At 47.5% G+C, this 20,949-nt stretch overlaps 2 protein-coding genes across 2 annotated transcripts in view; one reads left to right on the top strand and one right to left on the bottom strand.

The window, feature by feature from the left end:
* Positions 1–16,885: 16,885 nt before the first annotated feature.
* Positions 16,886–18,729, top strand: CRH (corticotropin releasing hormone). Its single transcript, XM_054285265.1, has 2 exons — positions 16,886–17,171; positions 17,696–18,729. Exon 2 carries the CDS (start codon positions 17,711–17,713, stop codon positions 18,245–18,247), a length of 537 nt encoding a protein of 178 aa, XP_054141240.1. The 5' UTR covers positions 16,886–17,171; positions 17,696–17,710; the 3' UTR covers positions 18,248–18,729.
* A 2,041-nt stretch (positions 18,730–20,770) lies between these two features.
* The window catches only part of TRIM55 (tripartite motif containing 55), a 35,015-nt gene continuing 34,836 nt past the window's right edge, over positions 20,771–20,949 (bottom strand). Inside the window, exon 6 of the mRNA XM_054285263.1 lies at positions 20,771–20,859. Within this exon, the coding sequence (XP_054141238.1) occupies positions 20,771–20,859 (89 nt within the window). The remainder of the gene's footprint in view (positions 20,860–20,949) is intronic.

Consider the following 20,949-nt stretch of genomic DNA (forward strand, 5'->3'; position numbering starts at 1 on the left):
GCAGAGTAAGCATTTCTGACAAAACTGAGGTTCACAGTGCCTGTAAAGCAGGTAAGGCTGCTGAGTATGTAGGAATCAATAATGGAACCAAGTTGTTTCTATGCAGAAAGTGGCAGCTAAGAGTAGTCCCTTGAAACAAGTACATTTATGGTGCTGTAAGCCACGTCTGGCTGAGGGGAAAAGCAGGCCCAAAGAAACTCGACTCACATTATCATAACTTCAGCTTCAGCCCCAATGGTCTTCAGCTTCTCACACTGATATTGATTAAACTCTTGTCACACAAACTATTGATTTCAACTGAATTATTTCTCTTCAGACAATAAGGAGGAGGGGATCTGTCCCTGAGAGTGTAGGAGGTCTGTGTGTCCTTCAGAAAATATCCAGGGGTAGCCTGCCCTTCCAGCATTGATTATTGTTTCAATACATGCAGGAACAGGAAAGCATTATGCATGTGCATTTCCCAATGGCTAGTTTCAGCACTAAAGGGAGAAGTAACATTTGCATTCCTTAAAGAACTGATTGAGATTCTAAAAACAGATTGGAAACTTAATGGTAAGAAAGGCACAGCTTGAAAGTCTTTACTTTTTGGCATGAAAGTGTGGACCAGATTGACACAATCTGTGACGTAGTTTCTAATGAAGCATTTGTAATGAGACATTTAAAGCAACTCAAGAGGCCTCTCTATCCTGTTAGGGAAAGAACACAAGGAGCACATATTTGAAATTCATTCAGCAATGAATACATAAGCTGATCTTGACATGAATTTAGAGTAGGATTCAATTGTAGATAGGTGCTTGGGGAAGAAGTTCTTGTAGGAAAAAAAAAAAGAGAAGAAAAGAGATAGAGATATATAAATTAAGAGCTAAAACAGTTGGAGGAAACTCTTGGGAAAATTACCGAGAGAGAGAGAGAGAGAGAGGGGTTTCTGCTTATTGAACTGTTGAATCATGGAACTGATTTCAGTTGGAAAACTTTGTGATGAAATTTCATGCAGAGAGAAATTTGGTTTTCTTAGTAGGTAGGTGGGAAGGGTGAGACCTTCTGATTTCTGTTTCTCATTCACATCTTGTTTACCCCAGGCAGGGAGGTGTCTTTCACTCTCACTAACACACTGTAACAAGCCCTTTTAAACTTCTGATGTAGCTGGGGTGAGTATTATCTACAGATTTTTTTACTGGTGTTTAAATGTTTATTAATTAGGCATCTCAAAGCATCTCCCTAGGTCTGACTTTGACCCACTAACATCTGTTAAAATCATAGTTTACTGTATTTCCCTGCTGAAAAACACCTGTTTCCCTACAGAACATCAAAACAAATGAATGGCTGTGCTCTAGTGGTCTGACCTTGATTCTGTAGCTCTGGTTTCTGATCCTAAAATATTGTTATTCCTTGTTTCCTTTGCTAATTAGTCAGGAATTAATCCCCTTCTGTAGCTTTTTGAATATAAAGTGTTTATAAGTGCCAAATATTGCTGTTACTGCTGATTAGGTTATTAGGTAATAATCAGTAGCTGAAATAGGACTTACCAGAATGAGAAAGAAGCATGGCACTCTTCCATCTCCTTTCCCATCTGAGGAATGGCTGACTCGCTCTGGGGCAGCCACACAACACTCTTGTGAACACCTTGCTGAGGTGTCTGTGGCTAAGTGACAGAGATTAATTCACAGATGCAGTTTAATACCCCTTCACAAAATTAACTTTTGGATGCAGTAGCAGCTATGGCTTTCAGTGGCATGAGTTGCATGTGCCACTGCACAGCTGTCCTTTAGGACCATAATCCAGACATGTGAGAACCCAAAAAGACTGATGCCCTGGTTCACATGACCTGACTTTTGACCCAGTTTCTGTGCCTAATATTTCCTTTTGGCTGGCTGCAGGCCTTCAGAGGTGCTAATTGAAAACACCAGGCAGGAGGAATTAGGTGGAAGCTGGGCTGAGGGAACCTGGGCATGGGCTGTCTCCTGCAGCATGTGAACGTCAGAGAAATGTTTAATTACTGTCATCTTCCTCAGTAGTGATGGGCTGACAACTAGCATGGGCACGAGGGAAATTCTTCTTCTGAATACACTTTTGGATTGATTTTGCTGTCAAGATCTCACTCAGGACAGCATTGCCAACTCTACCCTTCAAGAGTGGGTCTGCAGAGTCTTTTATGTGTGGGCTGATGTTACTCTGCTGAGCTGTGTGAGAGAAGGAGCTGGCTTTATGTTGTCAAGTGTAATAAACCCAAATGTTAGTATGAATTTGCTAACAAATGAAGGTAATTGGGCTCTTTAGGAGGGAATGAGATGACAGCTTTTACTGTACTTCAAATATCAGTCCCAATTACTGTAAATACGATCATGATGCAAAACATTAATTAGGAAAATCTGAACTGTTTGAAAAGTAGAGTCCCATATGAATGATTAACTACATGCAAAATATTGTGCCTGATTAGAGGCATTCTACTGAGACATCCATCTGTGAGCTCAGAAAAACCTGGTAGAAGGCGAGGAGAGATCACAGCAGAGGGACTGGCACGGCTGAGGTGACCTGGGGAGGGACAGGCCACGTGTATCTCACATAGGGTCACAGGATTTCTGGGACAGGCACATCTCCTTACCCTCTATTCTTCACTGTAAGCATCTTCAGAAGAAATAATTCAGGTTCAAATAAGTCAGGCACTGAAACATGCATGCCTTGCTCACAGTCACTGAGGACAACAGGATCAGAGAGGAAAGGAGCATGGGTCTTCTAAGTGTTAGCCTTAGTCTAGCTCTTATTCCTTACACAAGAGTGGAAGTGGCTGTCCATAAAAAGAAAATTAAACTTCTCAAAAAAACACAATGGTGAGCAGAAAGCCCAGGAACTACAAAATTTTCCAGTTTTCCCTAGATCACCCCTGGAGTGGGTGGTTCTTGTGGTCCTCCATTAGCAAGCACGCATCAATTGCTAGTTAAGAACTCACCTGAAAATGGTAGCTCAGGTATTTCTGATAGAATAAGTACATCCACCATTTGTCTCCACTCAGCCATGGGCAAATCCTAAATTGTGAAGGACATTCTACTACAATAATACCTATTATTTATATGTATATATATATATATGTATATCCTTTCAGACATAGCTCAGTAACAGAATTAATTTAGGGGAAAAAAGGAAAGAAATAATCTCCTAATCTTGTGACTTGGTTTAGTCATATGTTCTTTGGCAGAGGGCAGGACCATGAGAGCTCAAAACACTTTATCTGTTGTTTTGTGTCTTATTTGAAATTCATTAGTCTTAGTTAATTAAAAATACTAAAGAACTAGGCTATTGCTGTTTTATTATGAAACTTGGGTATGTTTTGCCAAATGGGTTATTTTAAGCAAAATATTCTGTTGTAGTCTAAATGTACTATTGTTCCCCATTTGGACAAGTGTCCATAGCACATGAAAGATAAAAGCTGACAAAATGGTGTCTCTTTGTCAAAACCTTGGTGAAAGAATAAAGCGACAAAGGATAATTGTTCGTACTTTGGACTCCTTTTCCAGGCAGTTCTCAGTCTGAAAGCCCCCTCTCTTTTTTTGGTGGTGATGCCACATTCATGGCTGGTAGAACTGCTCACCACCAGATCACCCACTGATCCAGCTGGAGCATGAATATACGCTCCCATTTCTGTCAAATTACTCACATCACGTGCCTTGGTATTTATACTGCCTCCATCTTCTGTGCCAGCTCTTGGGGGAACAGATGATACCCAGAGCAGCACAAACCCCGCTGGTACAAAATTAACTTGCTTTTGAAGAATTTTGATCCAGCAGCACTTTGCACCAGGTGGCTGCAGCACTTTTGATCCAACACTGGCAGGCGCCAGGTCAGATTTGCAGTACTTGGAGCTGTGTGCCCAGAGCTTGCTCTGATCATGGCATGAGCTTTTCTGCTTTCTTTCTGAGCAGCTTTAGTGTTCTCAGCCTCTTTCAGAAGGATAGCCTTCCAAAACCAATGTCCAATAAACTTCCCCTGCTTGTTATACTGGTATATGGCATTACTGGTGAACATTTTGGAGACAGAAATAGCAATGCTTATTGTCTGATTCCCTAGAGTACTACAATGGATGATTACATTTATCCCAAAAATGGAAGGTGGCCATTTGTCCTGAAGAAAATGGGTCTAGTGCATAACAATGCAATATTGTGTACATGATATAAGACTATAACAATGACAAACTATGTAATGGCCTAGAATTTGAATTTTTTATCTCAGTTCGCCCTTTTGTTGACAAAATGAAACCAGGCTTATTCATGAGCAGCTTATGAAAATTTCACTTCAAGTGTTCTAACACCTAATTGTTTAGGAGCTCTTAAAGAAATTACCTAACCATTGACCATGATACTACATTTTATTAGCTACCTCTTGTTGATTCAGAATTAACAGTCCTTTGTGGTCTATTTTCATAGATTAAAGTTGATGAAGGAGTTGCAATTGCCCAGATTTTAATGGAGTTTAATACAGAAAATGCACTGCAAGCTGCAAGAGGAAGGTTCTTTTGGAGACCTTTTAAAATCATTTGCTAAAGGGCAGTAACAAGTGCAGGTAACAAGTCACAAGTACTGTTATTGATCATGGAAATGGCTATTCACTGCTCTTGTGGTCTCTTTGTTTGATTGGGAGAGCTCTGTGCTGCAAACCTTCCACTGGAACCTCATTCTGGGTTTCTCTCAGCCAAGATGCACCTGCTTTTCCTATCATTGCTCAAATTTCCACGGCAGCATGGAAGTTTTCTTTTGACGGTGGTGCACAGAGGGAACAATTCTGAGAGGATTGGCTTCTCAGTTCAGCCATTCACCAGCAGGTCAAGAAAAGCCGCAGCCATGGCAGATGCTCCTGTCACTGATGCTGTAACTCACTCTGGCCTTGTTCTTGCTCTCTTAGTCAAGGTCCTTAACCTGAAATGCAGGACAATTCCCTGTCACTGAAAGAGCTTCTGGTGCTCCATCCCTGAAGTAGGACATTGCCACTGATGAAAGGCCTGGTGTCAGTTTTAAGCATTTTTTGACTCTTGCATATTTGGTAGTGTGCGGCTCTAGTGCTCAGCTTAGGAACCATGAGATGAGATTAACTTGTGAATATTTGCATTTGAAGTAGGTGCTCTCATTATATTGATAATGACTGCTTCTGGATGTAGAGTTTTCAAGAACTTTAAGAAATGAACAGGAAGAATTGAAGGGTGATTGCTTTCCAGAATAGCCAGCTCCTAAAACTACAAAACAGGTTATAGTCTTCCTAAAAGCACAGAGAGCTGAGAGAGAGTAAAGCACAAGAAATCCGGCCATCTTTTACCTGAAAACCAGATGGAATAGATGTTTGCTGGGTACAAGACAGCTGAGTTCTAGCACCACCTCTTGGCTCCCACCTGAAGGTATGGGAAGATTCCAGCCAAATAAATGAATAATGGGAAATCACAAAGCTTAGCCCCTTTTTTTGGATAAAAATAATTCCATTCTTCTCTTTTTGAAGAAATGTTATTTCCTGAGCTAGAGGCACAAAGCAAGTAACCTACCAGCCTTACAAAGGCTGTTGGAATTTCTGGTATTTCCATTGGAAAGCTGAGCTGTGCATGATTGTCTGTATTGTTTATATAGTGAAGAATCAGGGCTTCTACAGTCAATTATAAAATCAATTCCTTCCTTTTTCAGTGTAAGGGCAGCAATGTCAGATGCAAAGATATTTTTCCTAGGAGAAAAGGGATCTTGCCAGTTTTACAGATGGATTGTATAGCTGCAGTTCTCTTTTTCCTATCACAGTCATGTACGTGTGAGGATCTGTTATGGGGCTTGTTTATTTTTAATGCAGATGTCATTCACAGACACAGCACTTCTCAATCAATCTTTGCTCAGACAGGTTCACAAAACAAAATCCTGTACTAGCCCATCAAAATTCTATTGTATGAAACAGAAAGCCTGTCTCTGGATTGCCAAGTCCCTGGGCCACAGACTGCTTGCCATCAGAGCCCCTGGGCACAGGGCTGCATGATCAGGCCCTAGGACATGGAGTGGGAGGCAGACAGAGATGTTTGATGGAAGGCACTGGCAAGTGAATGACAGACCCGTGCTGTATCTGTGAGATATGGTAAGCACTGCAATAGTTGCTACTTCCTCAGCGCTCAGAAGCATGGCACAACTGAAGGCACATCTAGTTTATGGCTAATTCCTGAAGGAAAATCCAGCTGGGAGACCCAGTCTGAGACCGAAGTCCTTGGTAGTGAATGGCATGATACTGATGCTGTAAATTGGCAAATTGGAGAAGGCCAGGTTATTTACAGAGTAAAATATGTATGTGCCCCATTTGAAACTGTGCTGTCAAAATATTTCTTTGTTTCTCCAAAACCACTAGGAATTATACATGTCATGATATCATAGCATTTGTTGTCAGAAGGAAGAAGTCACTGGAAGATTTACTTCAGTTTAGATTCTTGAAAACATCTTAGTCTGTCTCAAGCTACACCCTAGCCATGGCTGGAGGCTGAAGGATAAGTAGACAATTTGGTTTTGTTATTGAACAGAGAAAGGTTATCAGCAGGTGTCAATGGGCATGAAGAGATTCACCAGACTGTTGTCTGCAACTCCTCTGCAGCTGGCAGCATTGATGTCCAAATCTTGGAGTACTGAAGACCTCTGGGATGCTGTGGTGGAAGTATATGCAGATGGGAAACTTATTTCTTGTGGCTCCAGTCATAATGAGAGATAGCGTGTAAAGATACTTAAGCTATGGCATTGGTTCTTTGGAGCAAGAGGCAGCTCTGCCTCAAGCTCCCTGTGTTATCTCAAGCAGAGTCATGCACAGAGACAAGGTTGCACTTCAGGATGGTGTTCAACATTTAAAATCTGGCCTAGATCCCAAACTGGGACTTCCTTTTCCTTCTCTACAAAAGAAGAGTCAGATACTGCCTTGTTTTCCATCAGCAGATTTGACTCTGCTTGGTGCTGACTTTAATGGATTTATTGAGGGATTGTCATGTAACTCATTTTTTGAAGTGAACACCTGTTATGAGGGCACAAAACTGGGATACCTACCCCTTAGGTATGTATATATGTCCAACATGTTTGTAGGAAGTATTTTTTATTAGAAGTTTGTTTTCACATGTCACTAAACAGCTCAAGGAGGGAGGATATGTGTCTGCAGCAAGAGACATAGTACCCAGTTACAACACCAAAAAAACCCCATGTTGCACAATTCCTGCTGTCTCAGAGTGGATAAATGCCTTCTTTCCTTGCTGCCTGGAAGACCTCCTTGAGTGTTTCCTGGATCTAAATAGAGCTCTGCTGGAAATGTTGGTTGGTTATGAATCTCTCAATGTTGCTTCATGTTCATTTCTTCAATTTGAGATTTATTCATTAATAGAAATAGCAAAAGGATCCAGAGAGAAATCCTGCCTTTAGGCACAGTCACTGTAGTGGTGAAATTGGAGGGTATCTGGAGTCACAGGTATGTGCCTACTGCATTGTTCCTGCTGACATGATAAGCACATGATGGTGCAGTTCAATCACCTGCTGCCACTTAGGAGCCAGTTCATTCACTGATGCCCTTCTTTTCCAGTTCACCAGTTTCTTCTTACTGACATCTCCTTCCCATTGCTATTCTGCAACCGTCAGCCAGCCTCCATCACACAGCTCTGCCAAAAGCTCTGCCAAGACAAATAGGAGGAGAGTGTGTGCTTTTCACTTTGAGGCCAAAAAAAGTTTAATTACAGTCAGTGTCAAAGCCCTAGATTTCAGGATGCAAAATTTCATCCCCTCTGAGTCAAAACCAGAACCTTTTCCCATTCAGGATCACTAATACAGACAGGGCAAGCAAGAAACTGAGATGTACTCCCTACACAATGCCCAGGGATCCTTTTCCTTCCCCTAGCAGCAGAGAGACCCTTCTCACTCTCAAGCCTAAGAGCAATCCTGACTGAGCTCCAAGTGCTTTTGTGACAACCCTTTTACTGGATGTGTTTCCAGGTCCCTCAGAGTCCAAATCTCATGGCAGAGGCATTGCTGAGCCCTTGTCCTGGGGTGGCATCCCTTGGAGAGTCAGATGAGCTGTCTGGTTGAGCCACCAATTTTTCAAATCTTCCCCGGGGACAAGATACTCATAGAAAACTGAAGAGAGGCAACCTTAGGGAGTTTATTATTATTATTCATGCTGCTGTCTTACAGCAACACTCAAAGGTCAATGGCACTCACTGTTAACACCTTAAATTTGGCTCCTCTAAAATTATTTTTCACACAGCTTTCAGGGAAGGAACTGGAAAAGCCTTATAGGGACATTCCCAACCTTTGTATGCCCATATATGTGGCTGACTCAAAAGATACGCTCAACTCAAGTATTGCCTAAAATTAGACTTTATTTACTGATTACTGTTCTGATGTTAATTTTTAAGTTTAAAAAAGCTTTGGCTCCTCTGCTAGCATCTATCTTCTCCCATTTGAAAGCATCCTAGGAGGAGCTGTGGACCTGAGGCCAACTCTTGTGAAGAGGCAACTGTGACTCTCCACTTCAGTAGCTAGCTCAAAGCTTTCATCCTTTCTCTGTCCTTTACAATGAGTTAGGCCATGACAGAGATGGGTGTTGGAGAGCTCTTGGCATTTACCCAGGCAGTTTTAGCCAAGTTTCTGTTTTACTGGTGGTGCCAGGGCATGCACAGCAGCACACAGTGATAGTGCTGAGCCTCTGCTGCTCCAAACCCATGCACCTGCTCTTGCACAGACACGTGAGGAGCCACCAGCCTTCAGCAAGGCTCTCACATGAGATGTGACTGCTTTGTCAGAGCAGAGGGAAACAAGCTTGGATAGTGCAAGCACCTCTGTGCCCATTGCCTGGGCTGGGCTTGCCTGTAGCACACCCATCCTGCAGCCTTGCTTGGATGCAGCATTCAAACGTGTCCTGGTGCTGGTTCTAGCCCAGTCTGTGGGCTTGATTCTGGGTAGTGTTGGGCTATCTCAGACCAGAAGGCATTTCAGTGATAAACAAAATCTGTTGTATATGGCTATTCATTAACTTCAGTGGTAGGATTTGCTAAACAGTTTCAGATCTGTTTCTTATCAAGCAGCCTGATACCAGGCCTGATGTCAGGCCACTGGCAGCACTGTATTCTGGTGCAGAAGAAGTCAAAAACTTAGTGCTTAGGAATATTAATAATCTATCCTACTAGATTTTCATATCCATGAGGATGGAACAGAAGGGTTCTTCATGACATCCCCAGGCCAAAGATACAGCTGCTTCTAAGATTCTTGGAAAGCACTGCTTGTAAAGGGGCAACTACAATACCTCATTGCTACGTGACTTTGCTCTTCCAGTATCAGGAGTTAAGAATAAAGGCAGTATTTCCCTTCAGACTAAAATTTTCCTGTGATTCTGACAAAATAATATATGGTGATGTGTGTGTAGCCCCTGCCATGGCATCTGTAATGATGAAAAAGCAGAAGAGAGATGAAGGAAACCAGCAGTGAATAAATTCATTAAGTGCATGCTTTGCAATTACAGCAACCCACAGTGATATGGGGAGTGGCTGAAAAATGTGGGAATTTTGTCTGGTGGAAACTCATGATTTCTTCACTTATTGGCTGGCAAGATTTGTGGTTTTATTCTGTACTTTGATTCCTTCACCCAGTCTTTCATCTTGGCTGTATCCAAACCTACTCCAGACACTGCAGCCCTGACTTAGGAGGACTGGACAAAAAATCCTGCCAAAATCCTAAGAGTAAACTGTAGTTTTGTATTAGCATTGTCTTTTCCTAAAAATGAAGTGTTTTCAAATAAAAACCACTGTTTCTCTGGCTTAGAGAAATGTTTGTTGATCATGTACACCAGAGATGCTGATGAAAACCAACTTCATGTACCCAGCTAATTTAATACTACTATTTACTATAATGTACTGCTTGAATTGCAGTAGCACTTAGGATTCCTAGTCACAGACTAGGGCACTGCTGTGCTAGACACCAGGCAGGCATGGTACAAAGAGGAAAGTCTCTTCCCTGAAGAATTTGCAGTCTCTGGCATGAGTGTGGTCATTACAAAGACAACAATCTTTTTTTCCAAGAAACGCCTCATCTTGTTCATTATCCCTTGCAATTAGTCTCATGGGGCTCCACTTCCAGCAACATGCACCTGTTAAGTGCAGCCTAGTCAGAGCTTAGAGAGACTTTGATTCCTCTGTTTTTTAATGAACAACAAATGGTGCATTAGAGATGTTTGCTACTTCAAATATTCAGACATCTGAATTTCTAATTGTTTAGCATTAGTCATAACTTAAGTAGGACAGAGCAGGTTCTATATATAGCTCGTTGCCCAGCCATTCAGGATAGATAGTGTGTTTGTATTTCTCCCCATATTTCCTCACTTGAAAGGAGTGAGAATGCAGTTGCAACATCTCAAGTACTCCAAATTGTTCTGCCCTCATCTCCCTTTCCCCCAGATGTTGAGACTATTTTCCAAATAATAACATTTTTAGAGAAGATTAATTCTCACTCAGTTCTTCTGGTGTTTATCTGGGGATTCTCAGCCCTGATGATATAGCTGGATGATGTCTCTAAGCTTGAAAATTAATATTTTAATTTTTTTTAGCAAAAGTTGAAGTCATAGCAAGATTCCAGGGCAGGAGTTGCCCTTGGTATCACAGAAGTCCTTTAATTTCACTGATCATTTTCCCCCTTTAGTCAGTTTTCATTTTTCAGTCTCATTCCCATGCTGTACATACTCTTACATGTGAATGTATCATGTGTTTTACATTGCTGCATCCAGCTCTGGGGTCCTCAGCACAGGAAAGACATGGATCTGTTGCAGTGAGTCCAGAGGAGGGCCACTGAGATGACCAAAGAGCTGGAGCACCCTTCCTATGGGGAAAGGCTGAGAGAGTTGGGGTTGTTCAGCCTGGGGAAGAGGAGGCTCTGGGGAAACCTTAGGGCTCTTTCCAGTACCTAAAGGGGGCTGATGAGAAAGATGGGGAAAAACTTCTTAGCAGGGCCTGTTTCAATAGGACAAGGGGTAATGGTTTTAAATTAAAAGAGGGTTAACTTAGATACAAGGAAGAATTTTTCTTACTGTGAGGGTGATGAAACTAGAACAGGTTGCCCTGAGAGGCAACGGATGCCCCCTTCCTGGGAACGTTCAATATCAGTGTGGATGGGGCTCTGATCGATTGGAAGGTGTCCCTGCTTATTGCAAAGGGCTTGGACTAGATGACCTTTAAAAGGTCCCTTCCAAGCCAAACTATTCTGTGATTCTGTGATTATGAAGGAAATCCTGGCTCACAACAAGCACATGTGGTGGATGTTTTGCAATTGAATGAGCGTTTCACTTCCTGAAAATTCAAACTCCAGCATTTATTCCATTACCTTCTTCTCCAACAGTGGGTTGGCCATTGAAAAGAACATAGATTCAGAAGTTTGCTCAACTCTCTTCTGCCTGGATGCTGGAGAAAATGCCACAACAGTTCAGTTGTGCTCAAATATTTCTCTTGAAATGCTGAAATATTTCTCTTGAAGTGTTCAGATCCATCACCCCAGCTGCCTGGTTCCCCCATGCTCGTGACATGGCTACAACATCAGCGCAAAATGCACTTAACCTTGCTGCTGACACTACTGGCTGATTAGTGAGAGCCCTGGTGCTGCACATGATAAGATCAAGGCAGGTCCCTGGTATCAGTGGTGTGTTTGAAGGCTGAAGCCATCTCTGGCCCCATGGTCTTCCCCATAGGAACATCCCAGCTGGGCAGACAGACTCTCATCTGCTCCTGGCCCTTTGTGGACAGCTCTTCACAGAGTTCCTGGAACAACCCTGCCAACAGCCATCCATAATATGGACACAGCACTGTGGGCTCCCCTCTGTGCCCCCCTTCCAACCCCACTTTCATGGGCAGTTCTGGGCTCTAACCTCCCAGGACAGAGATGTTCCTGGGGAGAGGCTCTGTGGAATTTCCTCCCTGCCCTTCCCTGAAGGTCCACCCTGGTTTCCTCTCCTTCCCTGTGCCCAGTGCCCTCCCCTGGCTCAGCTCCCCTGTTTTTCTCACTGCAGCCATACCCTGCTGTCCATCGTGTCTGTGTGTCCATACCTCTGCCCCTCTGAACTGAAGTGAACCCGGCTATCCCAGTGGCTTGCTCCAGATGCATGCCAGATGCAAACCCAAATCCTTGCCCTTGCCTCACTCTGCACCAAGGATAGACAGACAAATTGGGCACTCAGCTAGCCAGCAGAATTTCTTTCATGGCCAAATGTACACCAAGACAACCAGGAACACCAGTTGCTTGGACATGCCTGTTTGATGGATTTCCTCGTTGCTATCAATAAGTGTGAGATTAGCTCCTGCAGCATGATCACTCACAGCATAGAGGGCTCGTGCACGTGCCTGTGCAGCCCTCTCCAGCCCTTATCTGAGAGCCAGAATAGCAGCTGACAAGTCTTGTGAGGTAAATATAAAGGTCAGCTGTTGGCTCCCTGGATGAGCGCTGTCAGGAGGAGAGAGCACTTTCCTGCCTGCTTGCTTCTCACAGCCCCTGCAAGTCCCTGCCCTGCTCAGAAGAAGAGAGCAATGCTGTGAGGCCTCCAGAAGTGCTTTTGGTGCTTCCAAGAGGGGATGGGAGCAGCTCCTCCCCGTGTGACCCTCGCTGGTGGGAATATCCCCCAGAACAAGAAGAGCTTTGGGCAAAGGGAAGGCTCTGGATGGGCAGTAGGGCCATGCCTGGGATTCCTGAGCAGTGCACGCTGCCCCTGCTCAACTGGGGCTCAGCCATCCCTGCCAACCCACCCTGTGTGAGCTGCTGGGCACGGCTGTGCTCCTCCCAGACATGGTGGAACCAAGAGGATATTCCTGAGGAATGTTTCCTTCTGCTGGGACCCCCCAAACCCATAAAATTATGTCTTGTGAGCAGATATCTAGGATCAAGAGTATGAATAGGAAGTTGTAAATGAAAATAGTCCTCTCGTTGAGCTAATGAGCTTGGTCTCAGATAACGCAAGATTCACTCCTGCTTCTTACACAATTCCTGGAGAGATACTTGATAAATTTCTTCACACTCTAATGCTGTTTTCCCCCATGGAAAGTTTGGGAATTTAAGGTGCTTTACTCTCTCTCTCTCACAGGACTGTAGGACAATCTGGTACAAGTTATAGGTGGAGCTCTGCTGTAAGATTGAGGTGCACCACAGAAAATCTCTGTGACAGGAGCATGTGACTTCCTTCCCAGAGCAAGGTGATTGAAAAATGAAAGAGAAATTAAAAGTGAAGGAGAGAATTTTGAAGACTTCTGGGGTCAGAAGCAAGGGCAGATAGCTGAAATCCTTATCCGTTTAATTCTTCATCCTGATCTACAACACACTTTTTTTGTATTTAATTGATTTATTTAGATTGATTTTTATAACTCACTTTAATTGAGGTTCTCTATGATTATTCTAGCAAACTCAGTCTGCTGTGGAATGATAGGCAAATGTATTTTGTTCTTAAAGTGACTTATCACCTTCAGGCAGAGTAAGATACCCTGAATTTTTCTTTTCTTTTTCTCTCAGTTGTCCTAGAATCCATAATATTTATAACTATCAGACACAGATTTCTTTGTATCTAGACTACCAAAAGATGAAATGGAAGTGTGATGTACACATGATTGCTGGCATCTCAGATGAGCTGAGTTCACCTGAAATAGTCAGACTGTTAGAATGCATGTCTGATCACAGGGATCAGGAATGAAGGGCTACTGTGGGATGTGGAAATGTTTGCTGAACTCACCAATGCAAAAAATCCTTACTGCCTTCTGACAAAGTGGTAATGAAACCCTGCACTGTGGTAGAAAGTTGATCTACATCTAGTGTGTCCTTCCACGTTTGTAGCTGGACATCCTCAGAAATACCTGGGGTAAGAGCCATACCCTCAGTTTAACACCAGCCCTCTGCATTGCCATACTTAGAGCTGCTGATCTCTCTGCTGTGGTCAGGCCCTGAGGAGGGGATTCTTCTCACATCACACTGCCGTCTGAGAATCCTGTGGCCAGGCAAAGGTGGCTGTCTGCACTCCCTTTATAGACAAGGGAGCAAGGTGAATGTCCCCAGGAGCCTGAAGATGCTCTGTTGCAGTGGGTGCATCATGCTCTGGACATGCTTTTGCTTCCCCTGAGCTACCTCAGAGCAGCTGCAATTGCTTTTCAGGAGGTGCCTGGGTTTGAGATCACCAAGGCTAAAGGGCAAGAGCACTCAACCCAAGTCAGAGGAGAGGAAATGGGCCTCAATAGTGCTTTTTATTTCTAGACAATGTTATTTTGTGATTCACTAAAATTTCTGTTTGCTCCTGATGTTTGCAGAGTGAGTCAAATATGAACACTTTTCCTATGAAGGGTATGCTAATCTCAAACTATAACACTAAACAAAAATCTCTAATCCAGATGTACCTGATACCCTCCTTGTCTTTCCTTTTTCACCCCTCTGGGGAGAAGCCAAGATTTCTTCTGTGGCAATCTCCTTCAGGAGTGACAGCTGACATTTCACTCAGAAGCTAGTGACTCTGGAGAAAGGACTTTTATATTCCTAGGCAGTCAGTTCTGCATTTGAAGTGCTGAGGGAAGGGCTTTTTGGTTTATGTACCTGTGATATTTTATATTCCTCATTATCAAGACATCCGACTGTCTCACAGTGTTCCCTGCATTGCTGCAAGCCCTCTCACACATCACTCAGGATCTATGAGCAAACTGGGGCAATAAGACCATGTTGGCTTAGAAACAAGCTTGTGTGAGACATTGCAGACCATTCTCAGAGCCAGGAGGGAGGAAAAAAATGGAGGAGAAGAAACTGGCAGGTTGTACAGGTCTTGTGAAAACTTGAGAACCCCAGCCTGATTCTACGTTGCATTTGCTATACCTGGATTTTCTCAAGGGATTAAAGTGTCTGCCTAAAGAGACCTAAATAATATTGTAAATTATTAAAAACACAACATAACCTGTGCCATTTCTCACTGACATCAATCTTTTGAAGAAGAGCAGCTCTGTCTTATCCAGATCTCATCCCTAACACAAAAAAAAAATTGATCAAAATTCTTCTTTCTTTACCTTTATGGTCACATTATTTTAAGAGGCTTTTGTGTTTTTAAAGAGTGTTAAACCTAAAAATGGAGACGCTGTGATAAAACCCACCCCAGAGCACATCTGAAGGGTTTGAGTTTAATAAGTACCTCTCACATTTTCCTTCAATAGATTGAACTTAGCTCCTGTTTCTTTGAACCTCTTGTTCTCACTGAAAGCCATGCTGACATGCTCTAAAAGCATACAAATAACTGCTGCTGCAACTAGCTACACAATATATTCTGTTCTGTAATACACATTTCAGTTCATGAATGCCTGAGCAAAAAGTGGTAATGAAGAGCTAAATCTCTGGTACTACTATTTGTTTTTCCATTTGTTTCTTCATGATGCACAAGATCTGATTCTTTGGCACTTTGCAAAAAGTGCATCCGAGGCTGGAGCTTGGTATAACTAAAATTGAAGTCTAGAGCATCCCTAAGGAGATGCTCAGAATTGGGCTGTGGCCAACCTCATACATTAAGTGGTTTTAACTTTGTTATTTTATTAAGGAAATTGAGTTCAGATTTATCACTTTGCATCAATAGCATGTGATCACCTGTTCTGTCCCAATTCCTCATTACGATGGGACACACTCAAGTGTGTGACCCCAGGAGTTTATTGTCTAGACAAGATAAAACCAATAGGGTTTCTGTAAAGTTCTCCAATTTAAAGGGAGGGATATGACTGATGTTTCAACTGAGGCAGCGGAGAAGGAGGACTGAGAGACGTTGGCAAAGATAATGGGATACAAAAATGGAAGAACACACATTACACATGGAATGGACGTTGGGCAGAAGTTATTTCTATAGGCAGCACTTCCTTTTGAAGAGATCAGAGGGCAAGAAACCCAGGTGGAGACATTGATGTAATATGGCCTGGAGCCTGAAGACATACTGGTCATGGGAGAACACTTGGAAAAAAGCTCCACGTGGTGTTAGGACAGGCTGGAGGGGAAGGCCTCAGCTGAGGAGGGCAGGCAGGGAAAGCACCCGGCCATGGCGTCGAAGAGGTGGGGAAGGTCAGCCAGTGGAGTGGAGAAGGGGAGCAAAGAGCAGGTGCTGTCTCCCCGCAGGCAGTGTGAAGGCAGTGGAGAGGAGCCCGGCGGGAGCGGTCCGGCAGCGGCAGCGGCAGCGGGAGCGGGCCCGGGCGGAGCAGGCGGCGCTGCCGGCGGTGCCGGGGCAGCAGGAGCGCAGCGCCCCGGGGCGACGCTCCCTGTCCGGGCAGGTGCTCCCCGGCGGCCCTGGCGGCTCTCCCGGCCTTCCCCGCCAGCCCCGGGGCCTTTCCGCCCCCTCTCCCTCCGCGGGGTCCCTGGCAGCTCCGGTGCCAGCGCTGCCCCGGGTCCCCCCGGCACCGGCACCGGCGCCTGCTCTGCCTCAGCCCCTTCCCCGCGGGCTCGCTGCGCCCCTGCCCTTGCCCGCCCCGCGGGGCGAGCGCTGCCCGACCCGGGCCGACCCGGGAGCGGAGCGGAGACGGGAGCCACGCAAAGCACGGGCCCCGCGGAGCCTCCCGCGCCCACCCGCCACAGTCGCCCCGTGCGGGCGGGCTCGGAGGCGGCGGAGGCCGGGGGGCCGGGAAGGAGCGGGGATGGAGACGGAGCTAGCCCGGGACAGCAGCCCCGGGGCCGCTCGGGCCGGGTCCCTCCCCGCGGGCCGGCCCGTGAGTGGAAAGTTTCCCCGGAGTGACCTCTCATAGTACGCGCCCGCTAGGAAATCTCATTCACGTATTTTTGTCAATGGGGTGGGGGGGGCATCCTGCTCCCCGGCCCCCGGCCCGGCTGACGTCACTGCAGAGGCGATAAATATCTGTTGATATAATTGGACGTGAGATTTGGGGTTGCGATAGCGAAACTCGGCCCATCGCCGCTCCGACGGGCCCCCATGATTTATTCAGCAGTAGATCGGGGCACGCAATCGGGCTGTCAGGGAGAGCGTCAGCTTATTAGGCAAGTTCTGCGTGATTCCAGGAGAGGGTCTAAGCTATAAAAATCCCGCGCCCCGGCTCTGATTAGTACCAAATCTGATCCCAAGTTCGCCAGGAGCCGGCTCCGAGGGAGAGCGAGAGGAAGGGACGCCGGGCACCGCCGAGTCCCGCCGCCGCCCGCCCTGCCCTGCCGCCGCCGCCGCCCCAGGTAGGTGCGCGGCCGCGCCCGGGCGCGCAGCGGATGCGCTGCCCTGCGCTGAGCGGGGCTGAGCGCCGCGTCCCGCGGGATGCGGGGACCTGTCCTGGCCGCACAGGGAGCGGGGAGGTGGGGAACGGGCGCTGGAGCCCCACAGCTCGTGGGGAGAGCCGCCCCGCCACAGGCACCCCACGCTCCCGCTCGCCCCAGGTGGGGAAAGAGTCGCCGGTCGCGAACACGGGTGGAAGCTCCGCAGGGGCTCAGCCCAGCCGGGTCCCCGGGAGCCGCTGCCGGGGCAGAGCGGAGCCGCCCCGCGGGGCTGTTCCGCGGGGTTCTGCGGGGAGCGGCCGCCTCGACGGCGCGGGCGGACGGGCCCGGCTGTGCGGGGAGCCGAGGGGCGCGGAGGGCGCGGAGCGGAGCGTTTCAGCACCGGGACAGCGGCGGCGGGGACGCCCCCTGCCCGGCCGCCCGCTGCCCTCCCCGCCGCTGCGGCTCGGCTTTGTAACCCAACCCCCGTCCTCCCTCTGCCCCCGCAGGTTTGGGCCCCGATCATGAAGATCCCGCTGCTGGTCTCCACGGGAATCCTGCTGGTCGCCCTCCTGCCCTGCCAGGAGTGCAGAGCTCTCAGCAAGAGCCCGGCACCCGCCCCTGGGGCTCTGCACCAGCCAGATTTCTTCCAGCAGCAGCGACAGCAGCAGCAGCAGCAGCAGCAGCAAACTCTGCCCGTCCTGCTCCGCATGGGAGAAGAGTATTTCCTGCGCCTGGGCAACCTTCACAAGAGACCCCTTGGCTCTTTCTCCGCCTCCTCCAGCAGCACCAGCCACCTACAGCCCGACGCCTCCGCCAGCAACTTTTTCCGGGCGGCGGTTCAACAGCTGCAGCAGCTGCCCGAGCGCTCGCAGGGGAACCGAGAGGACGGCGAAGCCGAGGGTGAGGCGGTGGAGAGGGAGAAGCGATCCGAGGAGCCCCCTATTTCTCTGGATCTGACTTTCCACCTCCTGCGAGAAGTCTTGGAGATGGCCCGAGCCGAGCAGTTAGCGCAGCAAGCTCACAGCAACAGGAAACTGATGGAGATAATCGGGAAGTGAAACGGCCCCTCCCCGCCTTGCCAAAGAGATTCCGCAGTTAGCACAAGAATAATTACACCGTCCGATGTACCATAGTGCTGCTCTGATGTCATCTCTTTATTTTTATATAGCTTTAAACCTAGAAGGGCGTACTCCGAACAGCCTCTGTCCCTTGACTAGCATGCACAACCGTGTACCAAGTGCAGAAACACGAGTGTCGTTTGTAACCTCCCTTACCTTTATTTATTTCTCCATTTCCCAGTTATTCTAGTGCCATCGCTACGTAGGGATGTGTGAGCATTGGAAGAAATGGTGCCAAGAAGACAGAAAACTTTTCTGTTGGGAGCAGGGAGGTGGGAGGGGGAATCTCTGTAAGCTACTTTCAATCCACTTTTTTTTCCTGTAAACATTTTCACAATAAAACATCTTTTCAGCGCTCGGTCGATTTGGTTGTGTAAGAGAATGTTTAATATTTATATTTTTAATAAAAGCTGCAAAGTAAAGATGCCTTGATAGACTTTCTTGCCTAGACGCCTGAGGGCTGCTCCGCCTCCCTCGGCGCTAACCGGGGCGGGGGGGCACCCATGGACACCCAGAGCCGCGGGGAGCCCTGGATGTCCCCCGGGGATGTTTCCCCATCCCGGGGAGCTCCGTCTCCGCGGGCTCTCCCGAGGCGCGCCCCGACGCCGCCGGCCCCGCACGGGGGCTGCTCTGCCGCCGCCCTGGGCGCAGGCTGCTCCCGGGAACGGGGTGTCGAGGGCAGATCGGTGCCCCCGGAGCTGCCGAATCCCAGCTCTGCAGCCCCCCGAGGGGGCTCCCTGCCTCCTGCCGCTGTGGCCGGGATCAGGCGGTGGGAAAGCGGTGAGGCGCTCCCGCATCTCTTTTGCGTTTTCGCATCCTCCCCGCAGCCCAAAAGGGCAGGTTCCTCCCTGCCCCGGCTTCCCCCGTCCCGACGGCCGTGCCTTAGCGGGGTCCCTCCCAGGGACTTCTAGGGAAGCTGCAGTGGGTGTGGAGAAACTTCCCGGGAGGAGCTGGGGGAAATCTCCAGGACGACTGGGAGAAAATAGTAAATCCCTCAGCCCGAACCAAATCCCAGAGAAAAGCTGCTCCAGCAGCCGGAGGCGATGCGGTGGCGGGGCTGGGCGGCGCTCGCTCCGGGCTGTGCGAGCTCCAAAGCTTTGCAGAGCTCGCCTGTGCAGTCTCCGAAACTCTCGCAGGAGAGTTTTCCAGGGAACGTTCTCCATGGAAAACAGATACGAGCGAGGGCCGGTAGCAACGGGACAGGGGCTGAACCCACACGGCCTGCTGACCAGTCTGCACTGCCTGCTCACCAGCCCTGCTGGGGCACAGCGCAGCCTTACGGCCCCACACAGACCCCTGCCAAAACAGGGCACCGAGGGATTTGGGATTTGGGGATTTGGGAAAGATCCACACGTAACCCTAGTGCAGAGCTTGACACCTGGTCCCCTATGGCACCAAGCATTCCCAGCAGCTGCCAATCTCTTAAACACTGCTGAGTGTTGACACCCTACTCTCAGTGAGAAAAACCGCAGTATTGCCTTCAGTACAACTTGTAGAGCCTCTTTTAAGACACAAATTCGATTTCATTTGATGGCTCAACATCTGCAATGCATATGAAACAGGGCAGTCAGCATCTACCTTTTCTACAGCACAGCACAGGGTCTTCAGATTAAACCTTGAGTGAGTACCTGTGGCCACCTTATTGCACCCTGGTTCCATGTAAGAACATGCCCCCTTTTGTACACACCAATGGCTGAGAGGACATGGGCACAGGTTACAGCTGGACAGACTGGGCAGCACTTCAGCAACTGCCCCACATACTCTGAGATGTGTGGAGGTCCTGGCCAGTGCTTTTGGTAAGTGTCTCTTCCTCACTCCTGCCATTGGGAATCTTCCTTACAATTGTGTTTCTGCAAGTGTCATCTGTTGTGGTTTAGTAGGAAGAGCAAGCGCAAAGGAAGAGATGGCAGCTTCCTCCTTCCCTCCCGTGTTCAGCCTCCGCAGCCTGGGAGGCACCAGTGCTGTTAGACACAACTCTGACTTGGGGCTGCCAAGGACATGATAGTGTCACTGAAGTCACCAGCACTGACAAGCGGGGACGCAGGAGGATACTGAGGAGAAACTCTGTTTTGGCAAGGGATGCTACTAGAGAATATCATACCAGTGTTTTAGCTAAGAACATCGGTGAGGTGTTTACACCTACATGGGGACGTGCCAACAAGTGAGTTACAAAACACTAGCAGTGCTCAGCCTAAAGCTGTAGTGATGCTTCTTCCCCCTTGGAAGCGAGAAAATATTGGAAAACACTCTGACTACAATACATAGAACAATCTGTCCCCATGCTCCCCTCCCTCTCAGGTCTGTCAGTTCAAGGGTATGGTCTGGAGGTCAGCTGAGTTCCCAGGAATGAAACCTGCTCGGATGCCCCTTCCCAGGCCGGTTTCTTTGCTGACTGCAGCCAGGCTGCCTGTGCTCACGGTCCTTCTGAGGAGAAGCACACCAGAAGCCAGCCAGAGTGAGTCATCACTCATTCAGGGAGTTCAGCCACGAGAAGGAGAAGACATGACGAGCCGGCTCGTCACCCCTCTCACTGCTCACGGGAGCTTCCTCCACTCGTCCTTGAGGGTATGGCTCAGAACCAGTCTGCAAAGGAAGGAAAGGCTGATAAATGGAAGAGGAAAATATGAATTGCATTAAAATCC

Source organism: Melozone crissalis, unplaced genomic scaffold (genome assembly GCF_028551555.1).
Source record: "Melozone crissalis strain CALT ecotype California unplaced genomic scaffold, PUWL_Pcris_2 ptg000042l_1, whole genome shotgun sequence".
NCBI lineage: Eukaryota > Metazoa > Chordata > Aves > Passeriformes > Passerellidae > Melozone > Melozone crissalis.